The 22771-nt window shown below is 52.3% G+C and overlaps 1 protein-coding gene across 12 annotated transcripts in view; it reads right to left on the bottom strand.

Annotated features, from left to right (window-relative positions):
* The window catches only part of PTPRS (protein tyrosine phosphatase receptor type S), a 99489-nt gene that overhangs the window by 38913 nt on the left and 37805 nt on the right, over window positions 1-22771 (bottom strand). For 6 of the 12 annotated variants that reach the window (XM_036239751.1, XM_036239750.1, XM_036239755.1 and 3 more), the window contains exons 2-7: window positions 19951-20142; window positions 14140-14285; window positions 13423-13564; window positions 10436-10624; window positions 4926-5036; window positions 3111-3122 (exon numbers count right to left, since the gene is read on the bottom strand). In XM_036239751.1, coding sequence (XP_036095644.1) covers window positions 3111-3122; window positions 4926-5036; window positions 10436-10624; window positions 13423-13564; window positions 14140-14285; window positions 19951-20041 — 691 coding nt within the window. In that variant the 5' untranslated portion in view covers window positions 20042-20142. Of the gene's footprint in view, window positions 1-3110; window positions 3123-4925; window positions 5037-6962; window positions 6981-8665; window positions 8675-10435; window positions 10625-13422; window positions 13565-14139; window positions 14286-19950; window positions 20143-22771 lie in introns of all 12 variants that reach the window. The other 6 variants (XM_036239758.1, XM_036239752.1, XM_036239754.1 and 3 more) reach the window with 2 other exon arrangements.

The raw sequence follows: 22771 nt of genomic DNA, 5'->3' as shown, positions 1-22771 counted from the left end.
GTGCTTTGAAGGTGGGACACTCTTCCCTGTCTGCAGCTTGCTCCGAGCTCTCCTGGCATGTTGCTACAGCACAGGCGGGCGGCACACCATTTAACTGGGGCCGGTGCACTGTGGTCCAATAACGCCATGTTGCTAGACCACGTGGTAAAGACACCATCTTTGGCCACTAATTCATGCCTTAAAGGCTTACAATTTTAAAGAGACAAAATAGAACATTAACAGCTAGGGAGCATATAATCTGATCATCTTCCTACCTTGTCAAAAGCCTCAGCTGCATCTACCCCAGGGGAGTTCAGGGACTAGAGCTGCAAGCTACATTAAAAAATGGGCTTGGTTTTGACTTTGGCCCTTTGGATCTGAAAGAAAGTTCAGGAAGAGAAGGGCAAGTCTGAATATTCCGCTCCTAAACAACCCTGGAGACTGTAAATTCAAAAAGAGTTAGATTTAGGGTGGAAATCCCTTGCAATTAACTCTGAGGACTGGCTGCTCCGGCAACAATGTAAATGCTTGTAGCTTTGAGGGCAGAATGTGCCAGGTGTTCTCTGCTGGTCGGTTGGTACTTATCTGCAAGGGCAGCCTAGCACCCAAGCAGGGCCTTTTTTTGCCCCCTTATGATGCTGTGGGGGTGACAGGGCATCAGACGAGAGACTGGCTATGGGAAGGCCACTGGTCTCGCGGGAATGGGTTTGAAGCCAGGAGAAAATGAGATCATGAGATGGCCTCAGAAAAGCACTAGCAAAGAACGAGATCTAAGCAAATGAATTAGCTTCTGCTCTTCTTTTCAGAGCAGTTTCCCATAGCCACATTACTCACAGTGGATCTGTGAAGTACATCACAGAGAAACTGAGGTCTCCCAACAAGGGAAGTGACTAGTCCAGACCATTTGCTCGGACTCTTTACTTCCCTGTTCCGCAACAATCCCAATATCTCTTTAGCTTGACGGAATCTTCCCAACTACCCTGTGAGCTAGGTATTTTAATGATGCTTATTGTTTAGATGAGGAAATGGTGACTAGCCCAAAGCCATACAGCCAAGAAGCAGAGGCAAGATTTGAACCCTGGTCTGCTGGACCAGAGTCTGTGCTCTCACCACTAGGCAACACTGCCCCCAAAGTCCAAGTGGTCTTCAGAGACCCTCATCGTCCCTCAGCTCCAAATGACTGGGACCTCTTTGGTAGAGAGGCTGGGAGACCTCTCTCTTTCATCTTTTGGGACTTCCTTGAGGGTCAGTCTGATAGCTCTCACACTGGAGTAAAAAGGAGACAAGGGAGATACATCCCCTCTTTTTGCATCTAAACTCCTCTTGCCCACTTGGCCCTAGACCTAATAAGTGGTAATTCAGTGATGGCAGGCAAGGGACAAGAGGGGGAAAAGGTGACCCTGAAGAGGCTTGCCTCTACCCTCAATTATCATCTGTGCTGGGTAGTGGATGGGGGCTAGGAATTAGAAATCTAAATGGATTTTACTGGAGACTGGTTTGGGGGTTGGAGTGGGACTCTCAAGGGCTTGCCTTTATACAAGGGAGGGAGCAAATGATGGGAGCATGCATCTATCTCTGAAGGTTTGCAAGAGTGAGAGAGAAACAGAGAAACAGAGCTGAAAGAGAGAGAAAGGCAGAGAGAATTGGGGAGGCAGAGAGGGGCAGAGAGGCTGTGTCCAAAGTTCCCTTGGGTTTTCTCCAGAATTCCACAGTTCTGATGCTCAGGTACTCAGAAAGTGACCGTGCCGTATTGCTGGACAAAAGACACCTGTGACTAGACCCAGAACCTGTGACGGGGTGGGGGAATCATCCAACATTGCCTGGAAGTCGAAGGCATCCCACTAAAGACCAAGATAACTGGCTAAATATTTTTTCAAAAGCCTGTCATGCTAGGTTCTGATGGGTGATTCCATATTTGTGTTCAGCCAGGACCCACAAAGTCATCACACCAGCTGCCATTCTGAACTCTGCTATGTGTCAAGCACACATCATTTTGGAAGGATGGTCCAGTTTATGGTGGCCACTTCCCACATCTGGACTTGGCACTATATAGAACAAGAACTCAAAGTGCTGACTGCCCATTCAGCTGTGGTTCAAATGCCTGTTTTTTGGGTTTGGGAGGGTGGGAGGTGGCCTCATGCTGAGGCAAAAGAATGGGAACGTGCCTGCTTAAGTCCCCTTCCAACATGGCTGCCTGGCAGGGTTGAGGCACCTGATCTGGGTAAAAGGGGGCTAGACAGTGAGGTCAGGCAAATTGGGATGCTCTTCCCATGCCCCTCCTCCCAGGTTATGACCACCTCCCATCATCTGTCTATGCCCCTTCTCTTGCACCCGGTGGTCACTTTCTGCCCCAGCATCCCAGCTGTGGGACTTCCACCTTCCCGAGTGGTGGTTGGGACAGGAACACTGGCTTTTAAATCACAATGCGTTTGGAGAACAACCACAGAACAGCTCAGCCCAAAAAACTAAAACCAAATAGCACGGAAACACAAGACAGAACCAAAGATAAAACGCTTCGGAGGAGAAGGGGGATGGGTGAAGGGACTGGGAAGGGGAAAAATAACAAACTGATTGGTTCCTCCCCCCCAAACAAAACAAAAAAATCTCATAATTAAATAAAAGAAGAAAGAAAAATGACGAAAAACCAAAAGAGAAAAACGTAACAGAAGACGAGAAACACTCCAACAGAAGGCGTTGGGAATTCACCAACCGACAAAGAGTGGCATGCAGAGAAATTTTTACATTCTCCCAGCATGCATCAGGCCCAAGTTACCATGACGACGAGGAGTGCAAAAAACTTAGCAACAACATTACCAACAGGATGCATAGAGGCGACCACAATGCAAGCATCGCATGTGTGCGGCCTGCCCTAGGCCGGGCTGGGCACGGCTGAGATTTTCGTGTCTTTCTGGGTTTTTGCTCTCGCTTGGCGGTTTTTTGTTTTGTTTTGTTTGCTTTGCGATTATTCGTATTTCGTTGTTTTTATTTTTTTTAGTTCATTTTTAAATCATTTTCCATGTGGGTGTCTGCATGTTCATGTGTGTGTCTGTGTGTATTTCGTGTGTGTGCGTGTCACTTTCAGAATGTAAAAATGTGGGTAAAGAAAGTAAAAAAGAAAAAAACACACCAACCTTCTCGAAGCTCTGAGGGATGTAAAGGGGGTTTGATGCAGAACACAATGACATGGGGAGAAGAGAAAAAATAGGGGAGATACAGAGAGTAAAAAGAGGACTTCCCAAGGCTAAAAGCTGCAATAGTTTGTTGCTTTATTTTTCTTTAAACCAAAAAAGGAAAATTAAAATTAAAAAATAAAAGAGAACAGCAATGACCTTTTTCCTTTCCTCCACTCCTTCCTTGACAAACAAGATCTACATTTGTCTTCCACGATTCTTTTTTTTTTTAATTCAATTTTGGAGCAACTGAGACCCAGGCAAAGATTGGGAGGCTGGATCCCCCCTAAAGGAAGGAGGAACATGCTGGGGACCCCACCTCTGGGGAACTGAGGACTCAGAGGCCTCCCTCCCTCATCATACCCTTCTTAGAGGCCCCGCCCCCCACCCTGCTGTCCACACTCTCCTTGAGCTCTGCCAGATTTATACAACCCCATCCCAAGTATTTGAAGAAAAATACGCAGATTAGACAAAGACCAGTCAGTTGGAGTCATGGACGCGCTATAACTCACCAAAGGGGCCACGGCAGCAGATCAAACGTGTGCCCCTGCCCATATGCCCACCCGCGTCCCCGTCCCCTCCCCTCCACGCAGCCTCCTCCTCAGAGACCAGATGCAAAACCCAGGTGCAGAACCAAGCAGCTGCTTCAGGGCCAGTGGGGCTGTGCTTGGTGGGCTGTGGGTGAGGGAGGAGCTGCCTGGCCTCCCAGCTGAAGAACGGCAGGGGCTTGGTGTGTCAAATGGGGGAAACTGAGGCCTGGAGAAGGGGCATGATGGAGTCAAGTGTATAGAGCCCATTGGGACAGCCCTGGGGTTGGAATGGGCCCATTTCTTGGCAGGCAGAAGCCGTTTCTACCAGGAATCTGATCAGAGACATCCATCGGGAGGCAGGAGATGGAGGACCAAAAGCAGTGGAGGAGGAGGCAGATTACAATTTTTAAAAGGACTGAAGAGAACCAACACAGGGACAAGGGGGTCGACAGACGCATCTCGGGGCAGGGGAAGCCCCCAGGGCCTTTGAGAGGACACTAGGGACCCAAAAGGAAATGTGTGTAGTGCTTCCCCAGGCATCCTTAGGTGGGACAGGGGTGCTGGGGCAAGAACCCCATGCCTCTGGGCAGGAGAAGCTTGGCTGGCCCGACAGTACACCAGGTCCTGGGGTTCTGGGCTTGCTCGGAACCTATAGGAGTCCTTTCTGAGGGTGATTACGGGAGAGAGCAATGGGCTCTGGGAGAGCTGAGGGTGCAGGGCCAGCAGTAGGGGGCACCCTCAAAGACCCCTCCCCAACTCTTAGATGGAGGGCGCTGGAGTGGGGGCGGTGAGGCGAGCTACGAGGCCACAGATTTTGGAAAAGCAAAGCGAGCACATGACAAGGGGAGGCACGCACGACACACCACAGAAGAAGCTGACTCGGGCGGGCAGGGGGGTGGGGCAGAGGCCTGCAGACTCCCCCGGCCCTGTAGGCTCAAGACTGAACCACCCTCCCCTGGCCCTCCCCTGGCCCTGTTCCCTCCTGCTGCCCCCCAAGTCCAGTACCCCACTTGGGCGTCCATCACAAGGCACAGGGGTGGGGAGTTAAGCTGCCCCCATTTTATAGGCAAGAAAAGAGATCTGGAGAGGGATGCCGCCTGGCCCAAGGGTCTGCCTCCACCAGGCAGGGTGGCCCTCCTGCTCAGGTCTGCAGGGAACAGGGGAGCCCGGAGGCTGAGAGCCCAGGGAGGGAGGGGGACAGGATGGGGCAGGTCCCTGCCTTCGACCTGGATACGGCGTTCCCTACCTCGAACGTAGAGGTTGGCAGGTGAGGAGTAGCGCACTCCAGCGCTGTTGGTGGCCACACACTCATATTTGCCCTGGTCGGTCTCCTCGCTGCTCTCAATCTGCAGAGCCCCTGTGGGAAGAGGGGAGAAAGTTGGCCCGTCAGGGGAGGCTCCGGGATGAGCTGGGAGGGCTCTCTGAGAGTCCCATGGCCCATTTCTTGTTCTGGCTGGGCCGGAGAGGCAGATGAAAGAGCTGAGTTAACCTAGAAGCCCCAGCTGGGCCAGCATCTCCCTGGCTCATCTCTCCCCACCCGAGTCCAGCCCTATACTACCCTGAACACACCACATGCCCCAGAAATCTTCCACTGTCACTGTAAAAGCAGCTCGTCACAGGGCTGGGTCTTTATAAATGACGGCCAACGCAAACTATGAGCTTGGGGGGAGGTATGCCATGAAGGCGTGTTTGCAAAAGCACCGAGCGTGCTGTGCAGGCAAAGGGAAAAGACAGGATGAGCACTCACAACCCACAGCAGTCATTCCAGAGACCCTGGGACCCTAATGGGCCACCCCAAGTGATGTGTGAGTTCAAGGAGCTGCTGGGTGCTTTGCTGGTTTTACCCAGTGCCCATGTGTAAACGAACATGGGTCTGGGCTCCTCACATGTGTTTGGAATCATGGGCCCCAAAGCCGAAGTGCCTGTAAGTCAACAGAGACAGGGTTGTGATTCTTCACAGGTGTTTGAACAAAATTTCAGGACTGGGTTACTCCTGATGGTAGTTCAAGAAAAGGACACAGAGACTGACAGACATCAAGTATGTTTGAAATCGCAAGCCTGAATCAAAGAATTTCTTGGTCGTGAGTGAATAAAAATTTAAAGAAGAGGCCAATTTTCTCAAGCATATTTAAAATCACATGCCCAAATCACAGATCCTGGTACCCGTGAAGTAAATGAAAACGGCCGGTTTCCCCCCAGCATGTCAGAAATCATAGGCCCAAAGCAGACTTCACTTCCCATGAACACTGAAGAATAAATGAAACTTCTGAAAAGTATTTGAAACACAGGTCTCGATCAAGCACTACAGTGCCCATGAGTAAATAAAAATGAGCCCAGGATTTCCCCAAGGACACCTGAAATAAAAACCTAGGGCAAACCCTCATTTTCACAAGTAAATAGGGATGAGGGAACATCTATCTTTATGTCTGAATCACAGACCTGGACACAAGTGCTTATTGACCCGTAAATAAAGATGAGTGAATATCGCCAAGTGTGTCAGAATCACAGGCTTAGATCAGAGTCCTTGGCACCAAGCTCCCAAGTGGACCCCTCCTCCTAGCTTTGTTTGTGGTTGTCCCATGGGAACAACATGGGACACTGCACTTGGGAAGTGGATGAGGGTCTGCCCCCATATAACATTCCTACTTTTCCCTGACTTCAGGGGTCTGGGGAAGCAGGAAGGCAGGTATTACTCTAGAGGCCCAGAGAGGGCAGAGAGGCTACCCTAGGTCACACAGCATTTCGTGGTAACACCAGAATTAGACACTGACTCTTTCCTAGGGCTCCTATTGAGGCTTATTCTAGTCTATTCTCTGGGGCAGTACCCAGGGGCTAAAGTCAGACCTGGCCTTTGAGACTGCCTGTCTCCCTGATCCTTCGGGCTGGAACCCCCACCAGATCAAAGCTTCAGAGCTGAAGACACCTTCCGTACACTCACTTTACCAATGGGAAAACAGGCTGGAGATGGACAAGGGCTGTATACAGAGCAATGGTCACAAACCTGGCTTCTAGCACTCTGGGTGGTATGGGAGGCGTTTCCCCTTCCTGAGCAGGAGACAGCCCCCTTCCTGCAGCCCAGTAGCCTGAGGAGTCACCATGGCCAGACTCAGGCCCCACGGCACAGACAGCAACATAGACACAGAGAAAATGCACGAACACTGGGCAGGGTCGTGAGGAGGAAACAGTGGAGGGTGGCCTGAGGCAGCCCCACCTACAGCCTGGGGGGCTGGGTGGGCAGCAAGAGAGTATGAGTAGGTGGGTGGGAGAGTAAAGAGCCTCTTACCTCGGATCGGAGTGCTTTCTGTAAGGGAAGCAGAGACAGTCAGGTGAACGACAGAAGGCAGTCCTGGGGGGCCAGGAGCCCCAGAGAGGTCAGGCGAGGCCATGAGCCGGGCCTGTCCATTCTGCCCCATAGGGCTGAGCCAGCCTAGGTCTAAGGACCCTGCAGACCTTTCTGAGGGAGAGGAGGCAAGGCTCCTAGGAGCAGGGTAAGTTTGAGGGTTTGTCAATCACCAAGGCTTGCCTTAGGCCAGGCAGGAATCTCCCGGGGAAAAAGGGGCATTACTGTGCCCTAGAGAGGTCTATGGCCTGGCCTGGCCCTGCTGGCTGCCTTCCTTCTGGGCTGAGGGAAGGAGGACCATGACCTCCCTTCCTTCTTTCCTTCTTGGGAGGGATAGGGAGCAATGGGGATCTCGGGAATCTTGTTAGAGACAGTGGGAGAGGGGTTAGTGCCCCGGGGTCTGGCATTAATAAAGCAAGGGGAAGGAGTTACAGACAGGCCAAATAGGGAAGACAGGGGAGGGCAGTGAAAGGGAACCAAGGGCAGGGGAGGGCCCTGCCATCTCCTTTGCTTCCAAAAGGAAAAGAAGAAAAAAGGGTTATCTGTGTGTCTACCTGGGTACTGGGGGCAGGGACAACTCAGGGCACAGGAAAAGAGGTCCTTGATTGGAGTGTCACCCTCAGCTCATCTTCCTGGAGAATATCTCCCCTCTATCCTGGTGACAGCTCATAACCCTGCTAAGGACAAGGGGACCCCAATGCCAGGGCTGAGAAGCTGTTCAAGGTGAAAAAACCAGCTCCTTTGCATGGCCGAGACCCATTTTACAGATGGGCAGACTGAGGCCTACAGGGGCCAGGGAATTGTCACACCATGGATCAATGGCAGGGGTGGGACTCTACCCTGAACTTTTGGGGACCCCCACATTATCTTTTACAAAACCTTCAGCCCAGCAAGGCCACTCTGTCCTCTTTACAGAGAAGAAACAGGGATTTGCCTTAGGCTACAGTGTGGAGAACTACAATCCATGGCAGTTGGGAATCTAGGTCGGCCCCTGCTTTGGGCTGTTTCACTACATATGAATTATGATGGTAGAAGCTAGAGAACAGGATGTCTTCCCAAGACACCCAAATAGCCCATGGCCACTATACTGAGAGAAAAAGGATGTACCCCAAGGAACAGAAGAAGGAAAAATCATGGGCCAATCAGTCATTCTCACTTTAGTAAGAACTGGCCTAGCAGTTGGTTTCAGGGAGTTCAGGCTAGATGCTGGGAAAACAGGATGAGTAGTGCCCAGTACCAGCTAGAAAACTCCCCTCTCACTCCAGCCCCAGCCCTCAAACTTTGGTAACTTCATCCTTTTCAGCAGAATCACAGCCCAGAATGGGGCAGGTGGAGGACTGTTATATGAGTTCCGGATGCTCCTGATTTCCTCTCAGCCCCCATTCTGGTGTTGGAATGGCCCCATGTGGCCTTGCCTTTTTTCCTTCTTTTCCTTTTGGGCTCCTCTCTCTGCAGCTCCCTGGTGCCTGACTGGGGGGGCTGGGTGGCCGGGGAGAGGGAGGGTGCCAGTGGAGAGGGCTAAGTTAGTAAACATACCACGTGGAGTGGGTCACAGTTACTGTCACAGTGACTGTTAGTCTGGGGGGAAGGAATAGAGGGACAAAGGGGAACGTTAGTTGTTGACGTGGTGAAGAAATGAGACTTACCAAAGGTTTCTGAACGTTTACAACAGAGGGACAAGAAAAAGAGAACAGGATCATTAATGGGTGGTTATGTAGAAGCCCGTATACTCGTGAGGGCGTGGTGTGGAGGGAAAGTCAGAATAATCAGATTTATTATGATTAATAAAGCAGCTCTGTTCACTGAGCACCTATTACATGCCAGGGGTTCCATCCTGGGCCCCTCACAATAACTCCAGGGAGTGGGCATAGTTTAAAAGGACGCTGAGACCCAGAGAGTACCTGCTCTAAGGCACAGTTGACATCTGACCCAGGCCATCAGCCCCTGAGGTCCATGCTCTTCATCCTCTCACTGTATTGGGGAGACGATGGTGGACGCCAACAGGGAAACAACTGGATTCCCAAGGTTGCCATCATCCCCCAGCTGAACCCCAAAGCTGCAAATATCCCCAGACAGGTCAGGAGGGGTCAGGTTCTCTCTCCCCCTAGTGTATAAATTCTGGGCTTATTGTCTGCCCCTTTTCAGGGCATAGTCCTTCCCTGGGGAGGGGAACAGAAAGCACCAGATAGGTAGACAGCCTCCTTGGAAGATGTGGCTGGGCAGTGAGCAAAGGGCACTGAGGACGATGGGAGGCCTTTAGACATGGGTGGCTCCAAGGCAGAGTCCTCGAAGCAAACAGAAGTGTGCCCCAACATGTGTACTCACAATGGACTGATACATGCAGGCGGGCACGCCCCTACCACATGTGTCTGCACACACAGGGACTAGGGGCTGCAGCCTGAGATGTGTGTGCGTGGGGGGACTGTCCTGGGTACAGGTGCACAGAAGGGACTGTAACATGGGTACACATGTGGCTGAGATGCACACAGACAAGCTCTGCCCTGGGAGGCATGTGCTGACAGCATGGCCTGCATGACCTACAGATCAGACCAGCACAGGGAGCCCAGACAAACACACATGGACATATCGTGAAGCAGGGAAAACGGACACATCACACACATAGCCCCCCAGACACATGGACTCACAGATGGGCACGTGGGTGCTATGTCGAGATACAGCTGCGGAATCGCCCATCCCTGAGGTGACTGAGGCACTGTGCTCTCCTCCCCCAAGGCCCAGCCAGGGCCTAGACAGACAGACTAGATTGCCTGTCTGGGCCCCATAACAGACAAACCTCCACCACCAGCCTCTGCCTGTCTGGGCCCCAGAACTTCCTTACTGCTTCAGTCTTGGAGACAGTCTATCCCTGCAGCTCTCAATGGCTCCCCATACCTTACCTGTCAATGGCTCACTATCTCCTCTGGAGATGTAAACTACTTTAGCATAGAAGATACTCTCCTTATGACCACTTCCATGGCTCCCCATGACCTTGACACTCTGCCTCATTATATACCCAGTGATTAGGCACTGAAGATGGCCTTCCACTTACCACCTGCCACTGCTCCCATCATCTCTGCCTGTCTGTCCCCCTTTGTGTCCCCACTACTGGGGCACTGCAGACAGGCACCAGCCTCTGTGCCCCTGGGGCCTCCATAGTTCCCCATGACTGTGCATAACTGGACCCATTACATGCCACTCAGGCATTACAGAACTCTCTTCCTACCGTCCACCACAGCTCTGCATCACCCCTGCCAGCCTACGCGCATTATATCCCCACTGGTTCAGCTCTGAAGACACTCTCCTCATCAATGCCCTTCATGGCTGCTGATCAGTCCATAGGGTTTGGGTCCTGGAGATGCCATCTTCCCCCTGCTCCCCTCTGTGGCTCCCAGATCCTTCGGGCCACCTGCACTCACCTGATCTCAACTGCTTGATGCGCCCATTGCTGGCACTAGGGTCCACGGGCAGGAAATCCTTGAACCAGGTGATCTCGGGGTCAGGGTTGCCGCTAGCAGCACACAGCATCGTAGCCGTCCGTGTCCGCTCCACCACCTTCAGCTGGGGGCCCATGTCGATGTTGGGGAAACCAGGAGGCAGCTGGTCCTCTGAGGGCAGAGACAGGAAAAACAGGGCAAAGGCCCAGTTATCATATGGTCACCCCCCCAGGGTAGCGCTTGGGGAGCAGTTGCCCTGGAGGGGAGCCACATCACCCCATTTCCCCAGTGAAACAGGGCTGTGGCTGTAGCCCATGCAGGGTTGCTGCATGGAGGGCAGGTGGCCCCAGTCTCAAGTCCTGAATGCTGACTATGTACCAGACTCTGTGCAGATACCTTCCTGTGCCCTCCTCAGAGAGGGAGCCTGTGTCAGAGGGGTAAACTGAGGCTCAGGCAGATGCACGCCTGACCTAGGTCATACAGCCAGGACACAGCAAGGCTGAAATTGGCAGCCAGGCCTGGCTGAGCCTGGAGGAGGCTGGGATGGCAGCTGCAGAACCTCCAAGCCAGGCCTGGACCTATCAGGATCTGAGAGGGCAGCAGAACCCTGTGTGAGGTGGTCAGGCCCTGAGGCCTAAACAACCAAAAAAGTGGTTCTCATTTGTACCGATGACATCAACAGAGGTTAATGCCAAAACAATTCTTGGTGCTCAGGGCTGGCCTGTGCATGCTGGAGGCTGGGTCCTCCTGCAACCCTCTGTGCTATTTCCGTATGTGTGCATGCATGTTCACCCATGTATGCACCACACACATGCATGTCCACGTTAGCATTTCCCATGTGTATGCAGCTCTGCTGGGGTCCCCAGGAGCATGTGTCCGAGCAGGCACATGGGTACTGGGGAAGGCCGTGGCTGCCTGACGTTGCTGCAAGCTCCTAATTAAACAAAAATGTTCATCGCGTACCACATTGTGCCCTATTCCTCGGAGTTTAATTAAAACAGCGGCGTGGGAGCCGTGAGCGGAGTCCACAATCAGATGGCAGGGGAGGGATGGAGAGGCAGGGAATGCCGGGCCCAGCGGTTCAGGCCTTCCTCCCTCAGCTGGGGTGGGGGTGGGGGGCAGCTCGGGGCCTCGGGCTGGGGAGGCCAGGCGCTCCTGGGTCAAACACCCCGGGCTGGGTGCCCAGCCCAAGCACTGCATCCTTCTAGCAGCTGGAGCACTGAGTGATGCCAAGGAGGCCTTGATGGGGGGCAGGGAGCAGAGACGTAGCTTTCGCAGACGCCCAGGGCACTTAATAGATTCACAGCTTGTTCTTTTAACTCTCTGAGCGTTTACAATGGAGGCTGGCACTGGGCGAGAGGAGGCAGGCTGTTCCATCTGTGCCCGGGAAAGGTCAGGGCAAAAATATCTACTGGGAAGGGGCAAGGCGGGTCAGGCTTCTGACTCCTCCCCGCTCCTCCCTCCTCCCTCCATTCACCACAGGACAGACTCTAGGACCCAAGTAAAATGAAACGATGAGGCTTCTAGTTTAAAAACTATTAAGAATTTCCAGATGGTCGTGATAGAGCTTTCTGAGTGAGGGGCCCTGTAGAAATCACACACCAGGGTCAGGGACAAAGTACCCTTGGTGCCAATGGGGTACTTCCCCCTAGGGCTCCAAGCTGACCACAGCTCTGCCGCCCTGGGGGACACTGGAAGAATGCCACCCAGGAGTCACATGTGGGGCCACTTCCCACCTAACTGCTGACGGTGGCTCATACTTATAGATCAGAGAGGGTCAGGGTGACGGGCAATCCACCCCCCTGAGAGCTGCAGAATGGCTGGTGGCCAAGCTGTCTTGTTCAAATCGGAATAACAACGGCAATAATAATAATATCAGACAGACAGGCTTGACCAGGTGCTCATTCCCTGCACAGCACTGCATGAGTCTCTCACTTGTATCGTCCCCTCATCTGATTCATGAAACTACGCCTTGCTGAGCATCATTATTGTCACACTCTGGAGGTGAGAAACCGGAGCTCTGAGAGGTTCATTAACTTGTCCAAAGTTACACAGCTTTAGAGCAGCAGTGTCAGGATTTGAACTCAAGTTGTAGGCCCCGAACTAAAGCCACCTTACAACAGAGAAGGCGGTAGAGAACAGCTGGATGGGAATTTGTGGCAAGGCTGTCTGAATGCTGCTGTTTTATAATGAGGAAGTAATTTTCTGGTGCCCCCCAGCCCACCGAAAAGAGACCAGCAAACAGCTCAGGAAAGCAGTGTTCCCAAAGGACCCATGTGAATACACGGGGAAGTGGGGTGGGGGGGCAGCTGTTTCTGCCCGTCCAGTATCTATCCCTCCTTTGTTCCTTTGGGGAAACCATGCCTTCCTGACTGTCCAAGTGGCTGACACACCCTAAACTCCAGGGAGAGCTCTGCCAATCAGTCCTCTGTTCCTTCAGGCATGGTCAAGCTGGACCCAAGTGCACCAGTTCTAGGTCATTTGGTCCTCCCTTTTGGGTGGGGGCTTGGAAGCCTGAAGTTAATAGGAGGAGGCATCTGAGGATCTATGTGGAAGAAAATAAGCCCAGAGGCAGAGAGAGAGACAGTGAGCTCTGAGAACATTGTATGAGCTCCTGGATCCAGCTGAACCTGAAGCTGGCCTACTCGGCATGCATTTTAATTATGTGAACCAATAAATTCTCTTTCTTACTTGAACCAGTTTAGGTTCAGTCAGCCTCTTGTAATCACAAGAGCATGATTAAGTTAAAAAATGAAGATGACTATAGTCTCTTAACACCCTCTTTGCTGCAAAGGCTTGCTAAGTCCTATCAGTAGGCTCTGGGCTCAGTGGTATTAGAGGCTAGAGAAGAGAGATCAAGGTCTCCCAAAAGAGAATATCCAAAGCAAGACTTTCACAGATGCCTTTGGTGTTTGTCCCCAAAGCCTAGGGCCCAGTTCCTCCCCCGCCGACACTGGGGAACCCAATACCTCGGAGGACAGTGAGCTTGGCATGGACTGTGATCTCCCCAACCGAGTTCTGGGCCACGCACTCATACACGTTCTCATCCCGGGGTGTCCGCAGTGGCTGGATCCTCAGCACAGCCCCCGCACTCCCGTCAAACTCGATCGTCTGCGGTGAGCAGGGAAGAAAGGTCAGGGTGAGGCTGGGGTCCCAGGGGTCCAGAGAGAGGAGCTGGGGGCTGTACACACCTGTGTGTGGATGTCCCATGTGTATACACTAGAGGCAGAAAATGGCCTAGGTATGTAGAATTTGTAAAGAGTACGATGTGCATGTAGGTGTGTGACACGCATGTTAAAGTGTGTGCAACTGGCGTGTGACGGTATGCTGGACGTGGAAACATGCATGTCTGACCACGTGCATGTGCAGATTCCTTTCTGCAAGCAGTGGTGTTAGATGTGAGTCTGAGTGTAAGGTAAGACTCAGAGAGGTAAGGGCCCTGCTTAAGGCCACACAGCATGAAGGTGGCAGAACAAACCAGCCAGGCAGGGCCCTTACTGAGTAGGCAGGTGGGGCCACATGGCAGGGAGTGAGTGGGAGAAGGGCCCCAGCTGGAGAGGGTGCCCAGCCAGGCCTCCCCAGCCCTGGCTGCCCACATTACGTCTAGGGGACATTTCTGTGACATATTCCATGACTGAGCTACTATGGCCCTGTCCCCAGGCTGCCTTCCCTCGCCCCCAACTCACCTCAAAGCGCTGCGAGTTGACCTTCTTCCCCTTCTTGTTCCAGGTCACACGTGGCTTGGGGTCACCCGTGGCCTGACACACAAAGGAGGCCACACCTCCAGACACACCAATCTGGTCTTTGGGTTCTTTGATGAACCTGGGGGGTTCTGGGGACAGAACAGGGAAAAGAGAGGCTCCAGTGGGCGTAGGTAAGTGGCCAGGACTTTATGAGGCCATGCAAACATGTTCCCATCCCCTGCCTGGCCACAGTTATCATGTGGGCCCAAGAGGAGGGCTGGAGAGAGAAAGGAGGAAGGTGAAGAAATGCTGCCACTGACTGCCCATCACTACCAAGGCACTGTGGGTCCCCCGGAGTCTGCAAAGCCTTACCCCAGCTACCACCACCTGGATATAACAGCCACACACACTTGCATGTGGACATAGCCTCATGTGGGCTCAACCATGGAAGGGGAGACCCCCGAGATTCTGAGATCCCCAAATTCAGCTCCCGGAGGCCCCTAGTTTGACTAGACAAACCCTGAAGAGTCTTTAGTCCTGGAAAGACTTAGAAGGAGATAACTTGGTCTAATCCCTGAGTGAAACTGAGGCTCCAAGCAGGTTAGTAACATCTCAAATTAGTAGCATTGAATCCTTCTGACAGCGCTGAGAGGCAAGGCCATTGTAAATCCCATTTCACACAGAGAACACTAAGGCACTGACCAGACATGGCACTTGCTCCAGACATGCAGCCAGCCAGCAGCTGAGGAGGAGTTTGAACCAGGCTGGCTCTTGTGCCCCCAGTCTTTGCCCCTCACAATGATCTGATATAGTCTCTCCAAGAAAGCATCAAGTGGGAACTACTATGGCTTTAACATCCCCCAACAGCCTCAACTCTACACCTAGGACAGGTTACCGTATTCAGCAAGAGTTCAACAATATTGCTTCCTTTTTATTGACTTTTCACAGTAACCTCTGAATTGCCCAAAGGGATACTAGATTTCCATTCACAGTCATTCTACAATGTATCCCACAAAATGAATTCAGTTACTTCTGAGATTTCTGTCTGCAGAATCAAGGCTGCAACATAATTACAAGGTCCTGAGGGGAATAACCTACATATCCAACCAAAGGAGAGTGATTAAATGAATACTGGGGCTGTCTATGAAGTGGAATACCATGCAGCTGTAGAAAAGGAACAAAGATGCTTTTCAAACGAATATTGGGGGGGAAAAACCCAGCAAGACATATTATAAAATGGAAAAAAGTGAGGGGTAAAAAAAGTGGAGTGCTATTGTTTGTGTGATAAGAAAAATGAAAAGAGGGAAAGAGTGTGTGCGTGTGCGTGCGTGTGCTTAGAAACAGTGGCTGTCTCCAGGGACAAAAACCATGTAGCTGGACACAGAAGAAAGTAGGTTTCATACCTTGGTACCTTACCTTTTTTAGATTTAGAACTATTTAAAGATACATTTAAAATATTTGTTAAAGGATTGAATAAAAAGGTAAGCTGATTAAAGAAAAGTATTAATGCCCTGGCCTGTTTTGCTCAGTGGTTAGAGCGTCAGCCCATGGACCAGAGAGTCCTGGCTTTGATTCCTGTTAAGGGCATGTACCTCGATTGCAGTTTGTCCCCAGCCCCGGTTGGGGTTGTGTGGGTGGCAACCACTCTATGTGTCTCTCACACATCGATGTTTCTCTCTCTCTCTCTTCCTCCCTCTCTCCTTCCTGTTCTATCTGAGGACAGATGCAAAAATGTCCTCAGGTGAGGACAAAAAAATTTTTTAAAAAAAGAAAACCATTAAGTAAAAGTTTGGTGTCTGAGGAGAGGCAGAAAGGAGCTGAACAACTCAAACTATTGCAATACTGGGTCTCTGAGCTCACAAAATCAGCAGAAAGAGTCGAGGGCCATGAAGGTTCAGCTGGAAACTTCTAGCGGCTCAGAAGCACCAAGAAGCTCAAGAAAGCCTCAGGTTCCAAGTCTAGGTGCCCACAGGCCCCAGTTTATCCCATCCCCGGCTCAAGCTAGGCTTGAACAAAACAGAGTGCCCATCTCAGTGGTCTGACTGGCTTCACCTCCCTCATTCAAGGCTCTACTCCCATTGATGTGGCCATCTCTCTTGAAAATCAGTAGACCCACAGCGTGTGGCATGTGCGGCCTCATTAGACTCTTGTGTATTTCTCTGAGGCAGTGACTGTTAATCCCATTGTACAGACGGACTCTACAGATCCAGGGAGGTTAACAACCTTGCACAAGGTCACACAACTCAGAAATTAGAGCACCCAGATTTGAACCTGGGTCTCTCTGTCCCCAAGACCACATCTTATGCTCTTATCACCTCCAGACCTTGAGCCTGACTTAGATGTTTTGCTCCACACTAAGCCCTGGGCCAGGCCTGCCTCCCTGACTCTGACTGTCAGCAGCCCCTCCTCCAAGCCTCAGGAATGGTGACTGGGCCATATGAGTCCCCAGCCAAGGTCACAGGGAAAGTCACTGTGGCCAGTTCAGGAATTTCACTTCTGGGAAAATGCTCCCTCAGAGCCGCTGGATGAAAGGGCAGAGCAGCTGCAGGAGGTATAGCTGTTTATCAGAGCTGGGGACACCCCCCATCCCCACTTATCCAGGGAAGGAGACACATGGGGAGTGCTGCTGTTCCTTCCTCCTGGAGTCCCTTCCACCTCCCTTCACCTGGCAGCTCCAACTTCAGCTGGGCCAACACCGACCCTGGGAGCCTTCTCAGACTACAGCAGGCTGGGTCAAGAGCCCCCCTTTCCCCACCAATGCCTGGATGTCCCCCATCACAACCCCGATCCCATCGGGCTGAAATACCTGGCTATGTGCCACAGGGCAGGGTGGCCACAGGCAGCCCCACTCCCTGGGACCCCATCATACCTCTTCTCTGTGTCCAGTGACCCTTGAGAAATTGGGGCTCTTGACTTTGATGCCCATTAACACCAGGCCCAGTGAAGATACCCACTCCCCCCAACCCCTGGCAGCAGCACCTTCTCAGTCTCTCTCCAGCTGGCTCCAAGATCCCAGCCAGCCCAGGAGAGCTTTCTCTACTCACTGCATCCACCACTAGAAAATTCCCTGTAAATGCTTGGATTCTCTCATTCTCTCCTCCCCTCCTCTTCTTGGCAAAGGAGCCGGGACACAAGAAATATGCACTGGGTATGGCCACAGTTTGTGCCAGCAAGTGCTCATTTTGTGCTGAGCCTGGTGGGGCTCAGCATTGTTTTTACACCTATGTCACAGATGGGCAAAACTAAGGCTCAGAAAGGGTGAGTGACCTGCCTGGGGTCATACAGCTTGTGATGGACAAAGAGCTATGATTCCAGCTTGGTCCTATCTGGCTCCCAAGCCCTGCAAACAGCACTCTTGATAAATGGGGCTGTGGGTCTTTCTTACTGAGAGCACTCCGGGGGGTCCCTGTTTCTTAGATGAAGAGACTGAGGTTCCTTAGATGAAGAGAATGAGTTTCTGAGTGGTGATGCCAACAGTGTAGAGGCTGGGAAAGGCCTGATTTCTGTTTTTCCATTTCACATTCTGCAGAGAAGAATCTGGTGCCAGATCCAGAGACCCACCCACCATCCCTTTCAACTCTGCCCCAGCCGGCCCCACAGCATCCTGGGAAGGCCCCACAGGACCAGGAGCCATTTCTACTACAGAAACCACTCCTCTTGGCACTTTCTGATGAAAACTTCAGCTGCTCCCCCAGGCCCTTTGCAGCCTGACAGACCCCACTCAAGTGGCTCCGTGAGAACCTGGGCCACTCCCTGAAGCTGGCAATGCCACAGCTCCCCTGCTCGGCCCCCGATGACAGGGGTCCAGCTAAACAGACCCAACTACTGGGATCGAGATGTCCCAGCACTAAAGATGGAGAACTGGGTTTGAATCTAGACCACTACCAACACCTAAAGTAATACAATAATAATAACTAAGGGCTCATGAAGGGAACACCCACTGAGCCAGCTCCTGATACATTCCAGGTACTGACATCCTGGATTACACCCCATCATTGTCCATCTAGTCCCTCAGCTCCTACAGTTGCCCACAGTGGTCTGTTCTCCCAACAGGAGCCACCAGAGGGTGCCAGTGAGCACCCAAGTCAGGTGCAGCCCCTCCTCTACTCACAGCCCTTCAAGGCTTCCACCTCCCTAGAAGTAAAGCCCCAGTCCTCTCCAAGCTCAGTCAGCTCTGCACAATCTGCCCCTCCCCTCCTGACCTCACTCCCTCTCCCTGCTCCAGCCACACAGGCCTCCTGGCTGCTCCTCTAACAAACCAGGCACATTCCTGCCTAAGGGCCTTTGCACATGCTATTCCCTCTGCTTGGGACACTTTTCCCCCTGATACCAGTGAAGTGTACTCCTCAGCCCCTTGAAGTCTCTGCACAGATGCCACCTACTCACTGTGACCTCCCCCTGATGTTCCACCTTGCCCTCATCTCCCTCCCTGCTTATCTTTGCTCCTGGAGACATCCACCATCCAACACACTTAGTGTCTCTCCCTCACTAGAGTACAGCTCTGTAAGGGGGTGAGATGTTTGTTTTGCCCCCTGTGTCTAAACCAGGGCCTGGCACACTATAGGTGCTTATGTGAATGAGAACAGAGCCTTTCCCATGTCACATGATCAAGCCAGGATTCGAGCCCGGGATTAAAACTCTGTGATTTCCACTTTGTGGCCTCAGTTTCCCCATTTGCACAACGGGGAATATGGTAACAGCATTCATCTCATCAGACTATGGTGGTTGATCTGATGTGTTAAGCATTTACTGAAAAACATGAAAACGAGAACAGGCACCGATGGAAGAGGCAGGTGTGTATGTCTCTGGTGGTCTCACCCAGCAGCAATAATTAGTGAGCTTGTGGTAACATAGAACTGTGGATCTACTATGTGCCAGGCAGCATGCAGGGGTTTATCATGTATTTTTGTCACAAGAATGCTGGCACAGGGGTAATGGCATGAGTGTCATTCAGTCAAGGTGGACATGGGAGCTGAGTCACTGGCCCCAGGTCACACAGCAGGTCTTCAGTAAAACCACCCTGATCAAAAATCTCAGTTTCTTTCCCTTTTGGCCTGACTCTGTGTCCCCGTGGGCCTGAGTGATGCCTCCTCTCGGCCCCTCATGACGGGGTGGGTCTCGGTGTTGGGCCCACAATCGATTCTCACCCTCTCCCTGTTACTGCCAGAAACGTGGCCTTACCCACGCCCAAATGGCACCAACCTCTTTCCTCACCTCCATGTGTTAGCACCTTCACCAGCAATGCCCTTTCCACCAGCGAACTCCTACACAGCCCCCAAGAACCACCTCCAATGCCCTCTCTTTCCTGAGATGCCTCTCCCGGCTGTGTGTGGACAGGTTGGGCCGCCAATGTCTGCCAGCTGGATGCTGGTACCTGCAGCGAGGGAGGGTGAACTCTGGCTCACTCAGGAGTGAGGGACTTCAGGAGTGAGGTGCCTACTCTGAGCCTCAGTGTCCCTCATTGGAAATGTGGAGGGTAAGAGAACTGACATGCTGGGTTTTAGAGGATGGAGAGAGATGAGCAGGTGAAGTATGTTTTTAGCACTGGGTTTGGTGCAGAGTTGATACTGGGGAAGCAAACACTATCAGCACCATTACTGTTCTTGTTTTATTAATTCCATTGTTATTCTTTACCTCTGAATCTCTCAGGATTCGCTTAGTGCATGTGAGGCATTTTACTCGGTAACATTCATGGAGCACAGAGGCTCCACTTGGTAAAACCAGGAGCCCAGGGGAGGACACGAACACATGTGTGCACACATGTGCACATAAACGCATACTCAGACACCCACAGACCCTGCACCAGGCTCTTACCTTCTGCTGCGCAGCCTCCGACCAGCAAGACTACAAGGAGGCCCACGGGACCAATCACAGACGCCATGCCAGGGCCCCAGGCAGGCGCCATGCTTGGCAGTGACTTGCAACCTCCGACCACCTCCCTGGAGGTGGGGATGGCCCCAGTCCCTCACAGAGAGGCCTCCAGCCAAGCGTCAGATGAGGCAGCGTCTGCAGAAACAACAGAGGGGCCATGAGAGGGGATTAGGGGAATCCCGGGTGGGGGCGCCTTCCTGGGGGAGGCAGCAAGAGGATCACAGGGGGGGGGGTGGGCAGAGCAAGAGTCACAGGATGGGGAAGACAGGTTTACAGGACAACTGGGGAGGGTCATAGGGTGATAATGGGGTAAAAGAAAGTGCTAAGCACCTACTACAGACTGAATGTTTGTGTCCCTCCCCCAAAGGCACTGTTGAAACCCTAACCCCTAATGTGATGATGTTAGGAGGTGGGGCGTTCGAAAGGTGATTAGGTCATGAGGGTGAAGCCCTCCTCAATGGGATTACTGCCCTGATAACAGGTCCCGGGAGCTCCCTCGCCCCTTTCATCATGTGAGTACACAGCAAGAACACAATGTCTACGGACCAGGAGGTGGACTCTGACCAGACACCAGACCTGCTGGCACCTTGATCTTGGACTTCCAGCTCCCAGAACCCTGAGAAATAAATGTGTGTCCTTTATAAGCCTCCCAGTCTCTGGTATTGTTATAGCAGCCCAAACTGAGACAGCCCCAACACCCAACTGAATCCCAGCACCAAACTGATCCCCCAAACCTGGACAGAAACCGACTCCAGCCAAGCCCCAAACCAGGATTTAATACCAGCTCCAGAATTTTTTCTGAACACCCAATTTCTTCCCTTCATAGTCCGGAACTCTTGTCCCTATCACCCGGCCCCATTTGGCCACCAGTCAGATCATCTAAACACACACCTGTTGGTCTCCGCCCCACTCTAACACCTGCTTTGGCTCCCCTCGCCTCCAGAGGAAGCCACTCCCACTGACAGCCACACAGCCTGAGCTGTCTCCCTACAAGCCTTTGTTCCTGCTGTGCCCTCTACAGAAATGCTGTCCCTCTTCCACCCACTACCATATGACAAGTCTCAGCTGTCATTTCCTCCAGAACCCTCCTTGCCCCTCGAAGGTCAGCCCCCAGCCCATTCCACATCCCACAGCATCAGAAATGACTGAGATCATCCTCCACAACATATACTGTAGTTTGTAAATTAAATGTAATGTTAATAAGCATGTTTCTCCCACAAGAATCTAAAGGTAGAAGGGTCCCTTGGTGCATGGGCAGAACCCTGGGCTCAGTCTCCACTTTGGCCAGAGTCAGGGCAGGGGGCTAGGGAGGGGCAGAAAGAGACCCAAGGATAAGGCCCTCTGGCCAGGTCAGCCCTGCACCCACCCCAGGCCATGCCCCGGGCGTGTCTGGGCCATGGCCACAGGGACAAATGCCACATAATGATGGGGCAGCCCCTGTCATCTGGCTCCCAAAATACCCAGCTGTGGTCACCTCGCCCAGCCATGCAGCAGCTCCAAGGAAGACTGGGTGGTGGCCGGGTCATGACACAGGATGGAGGGTGGGGAAGCTGGGATAGGAGGTGGGGGTAGCGGGGTTCAACCTGTACACAGTCTGACCAGGAACTGACTTGCAGTCTGACCAGACCCAAAGAAGGATGCCTACACAGTCAAACCACAGACAGGCATAGACACGCAGTCAGACCACAGACAGACCGGGAGACCAGAAACAGCCGCAGATGTATGCATTCAGTCAGGCAACAGAAATGGGGCCACATGCAAGTCAGGCAAATAAAATTTGTGTATAGTCAGACCACAAACACCGGCAGGCACAAAACTAGACCTGAGACACACATAGTCAGACAAAATACACACACGGGGCATGATGGGGCAGACAATACACAAACACAGTCAGATCACTAGCAGTCAGATCAGAGACATACAGCCCGCCAAGAGGCATATGCAGGTCACAGTGAGGCAAGCAATAGGCACATGACTGGGCTGCAAGTAAATATAACTGTGGAATCAGGTGAGAGATCTGTGGAGCACAGGCAGGTAAACTTAACACAGAGCCCAGACTCAGATGCGTGCACACAGTCAGACTACAGAGACAGGTCACAGAGTTAGCAAACCACACTTTCACCCAGCCAGACAATAAATCCGGACAGATCCCCCTCACCCACACGTATGTGCAGAGAGGCATGTACACAGACAATAATACACACTAAGACACAACCAGTTGGGGACTGGGTAGTTGGGGAACTGGAACCTCGAGCACAGTTCATCTTGTACCCCAGCCATGGGCCCTTTAAGAGTAGAAGAGTAAAAGTGGAGCCCTGCTGGTGTGGCTCAGTGGTTGAGCATCGACCCATGCACCAAGAGGTCGCAGGTCCTAGTCAGGGCACATGCCCAGGCTGTGGGCCAAATCCCTAGCGGGGGGCATGCAAAAGGCAGCCAATCGATGTTCTCTCTCATTGATGTTTTTATCTCTCTCTCCCTTGCCCTTCCTCTCTCTCTCTCTAATATCAATAAAGAAACAAATTTTTTTTAAAGAGTTAAAGTAGCTGATGAAGAAGGTGGAGGCCCAGCTGTAAGGCCAGGGCGACCACAGAAGCTGGTCCCACCCACAGATGCACATCTGCTTGACCACATCGGGGAAGGGGGACCCTGGTCCAGACCACGTTGGTTAGATGGGTGGGTCCTCAGAGAGCTTCTGGGGAAACCAAGGCAGCATAGCAAGTCTGCAGCACAGAGGGGCTCAAATCCAAGGCTGCCCAGCCTACCA

This window comes from Molossus molossus, unplaced genomic scaffold (assembly GCF_014108415.1).
Source record: "Molossus molossus isolate mMolMol1 unplaced genomic scaffold, mMolMol1.p scaffold_m16_p_4, whole genome shotgun sequence".
Classification (NCBI taxonomy): Eukaryota; Metazoa; Chordata; class Mammalia; order Chiroptera; family Molossidae; genus Molossus; species Molossus molossus.
Note: the sequence above shows the minus strand (reverse complement) of the source record. Positions and strands in the feature narration are given on the sequence as shown.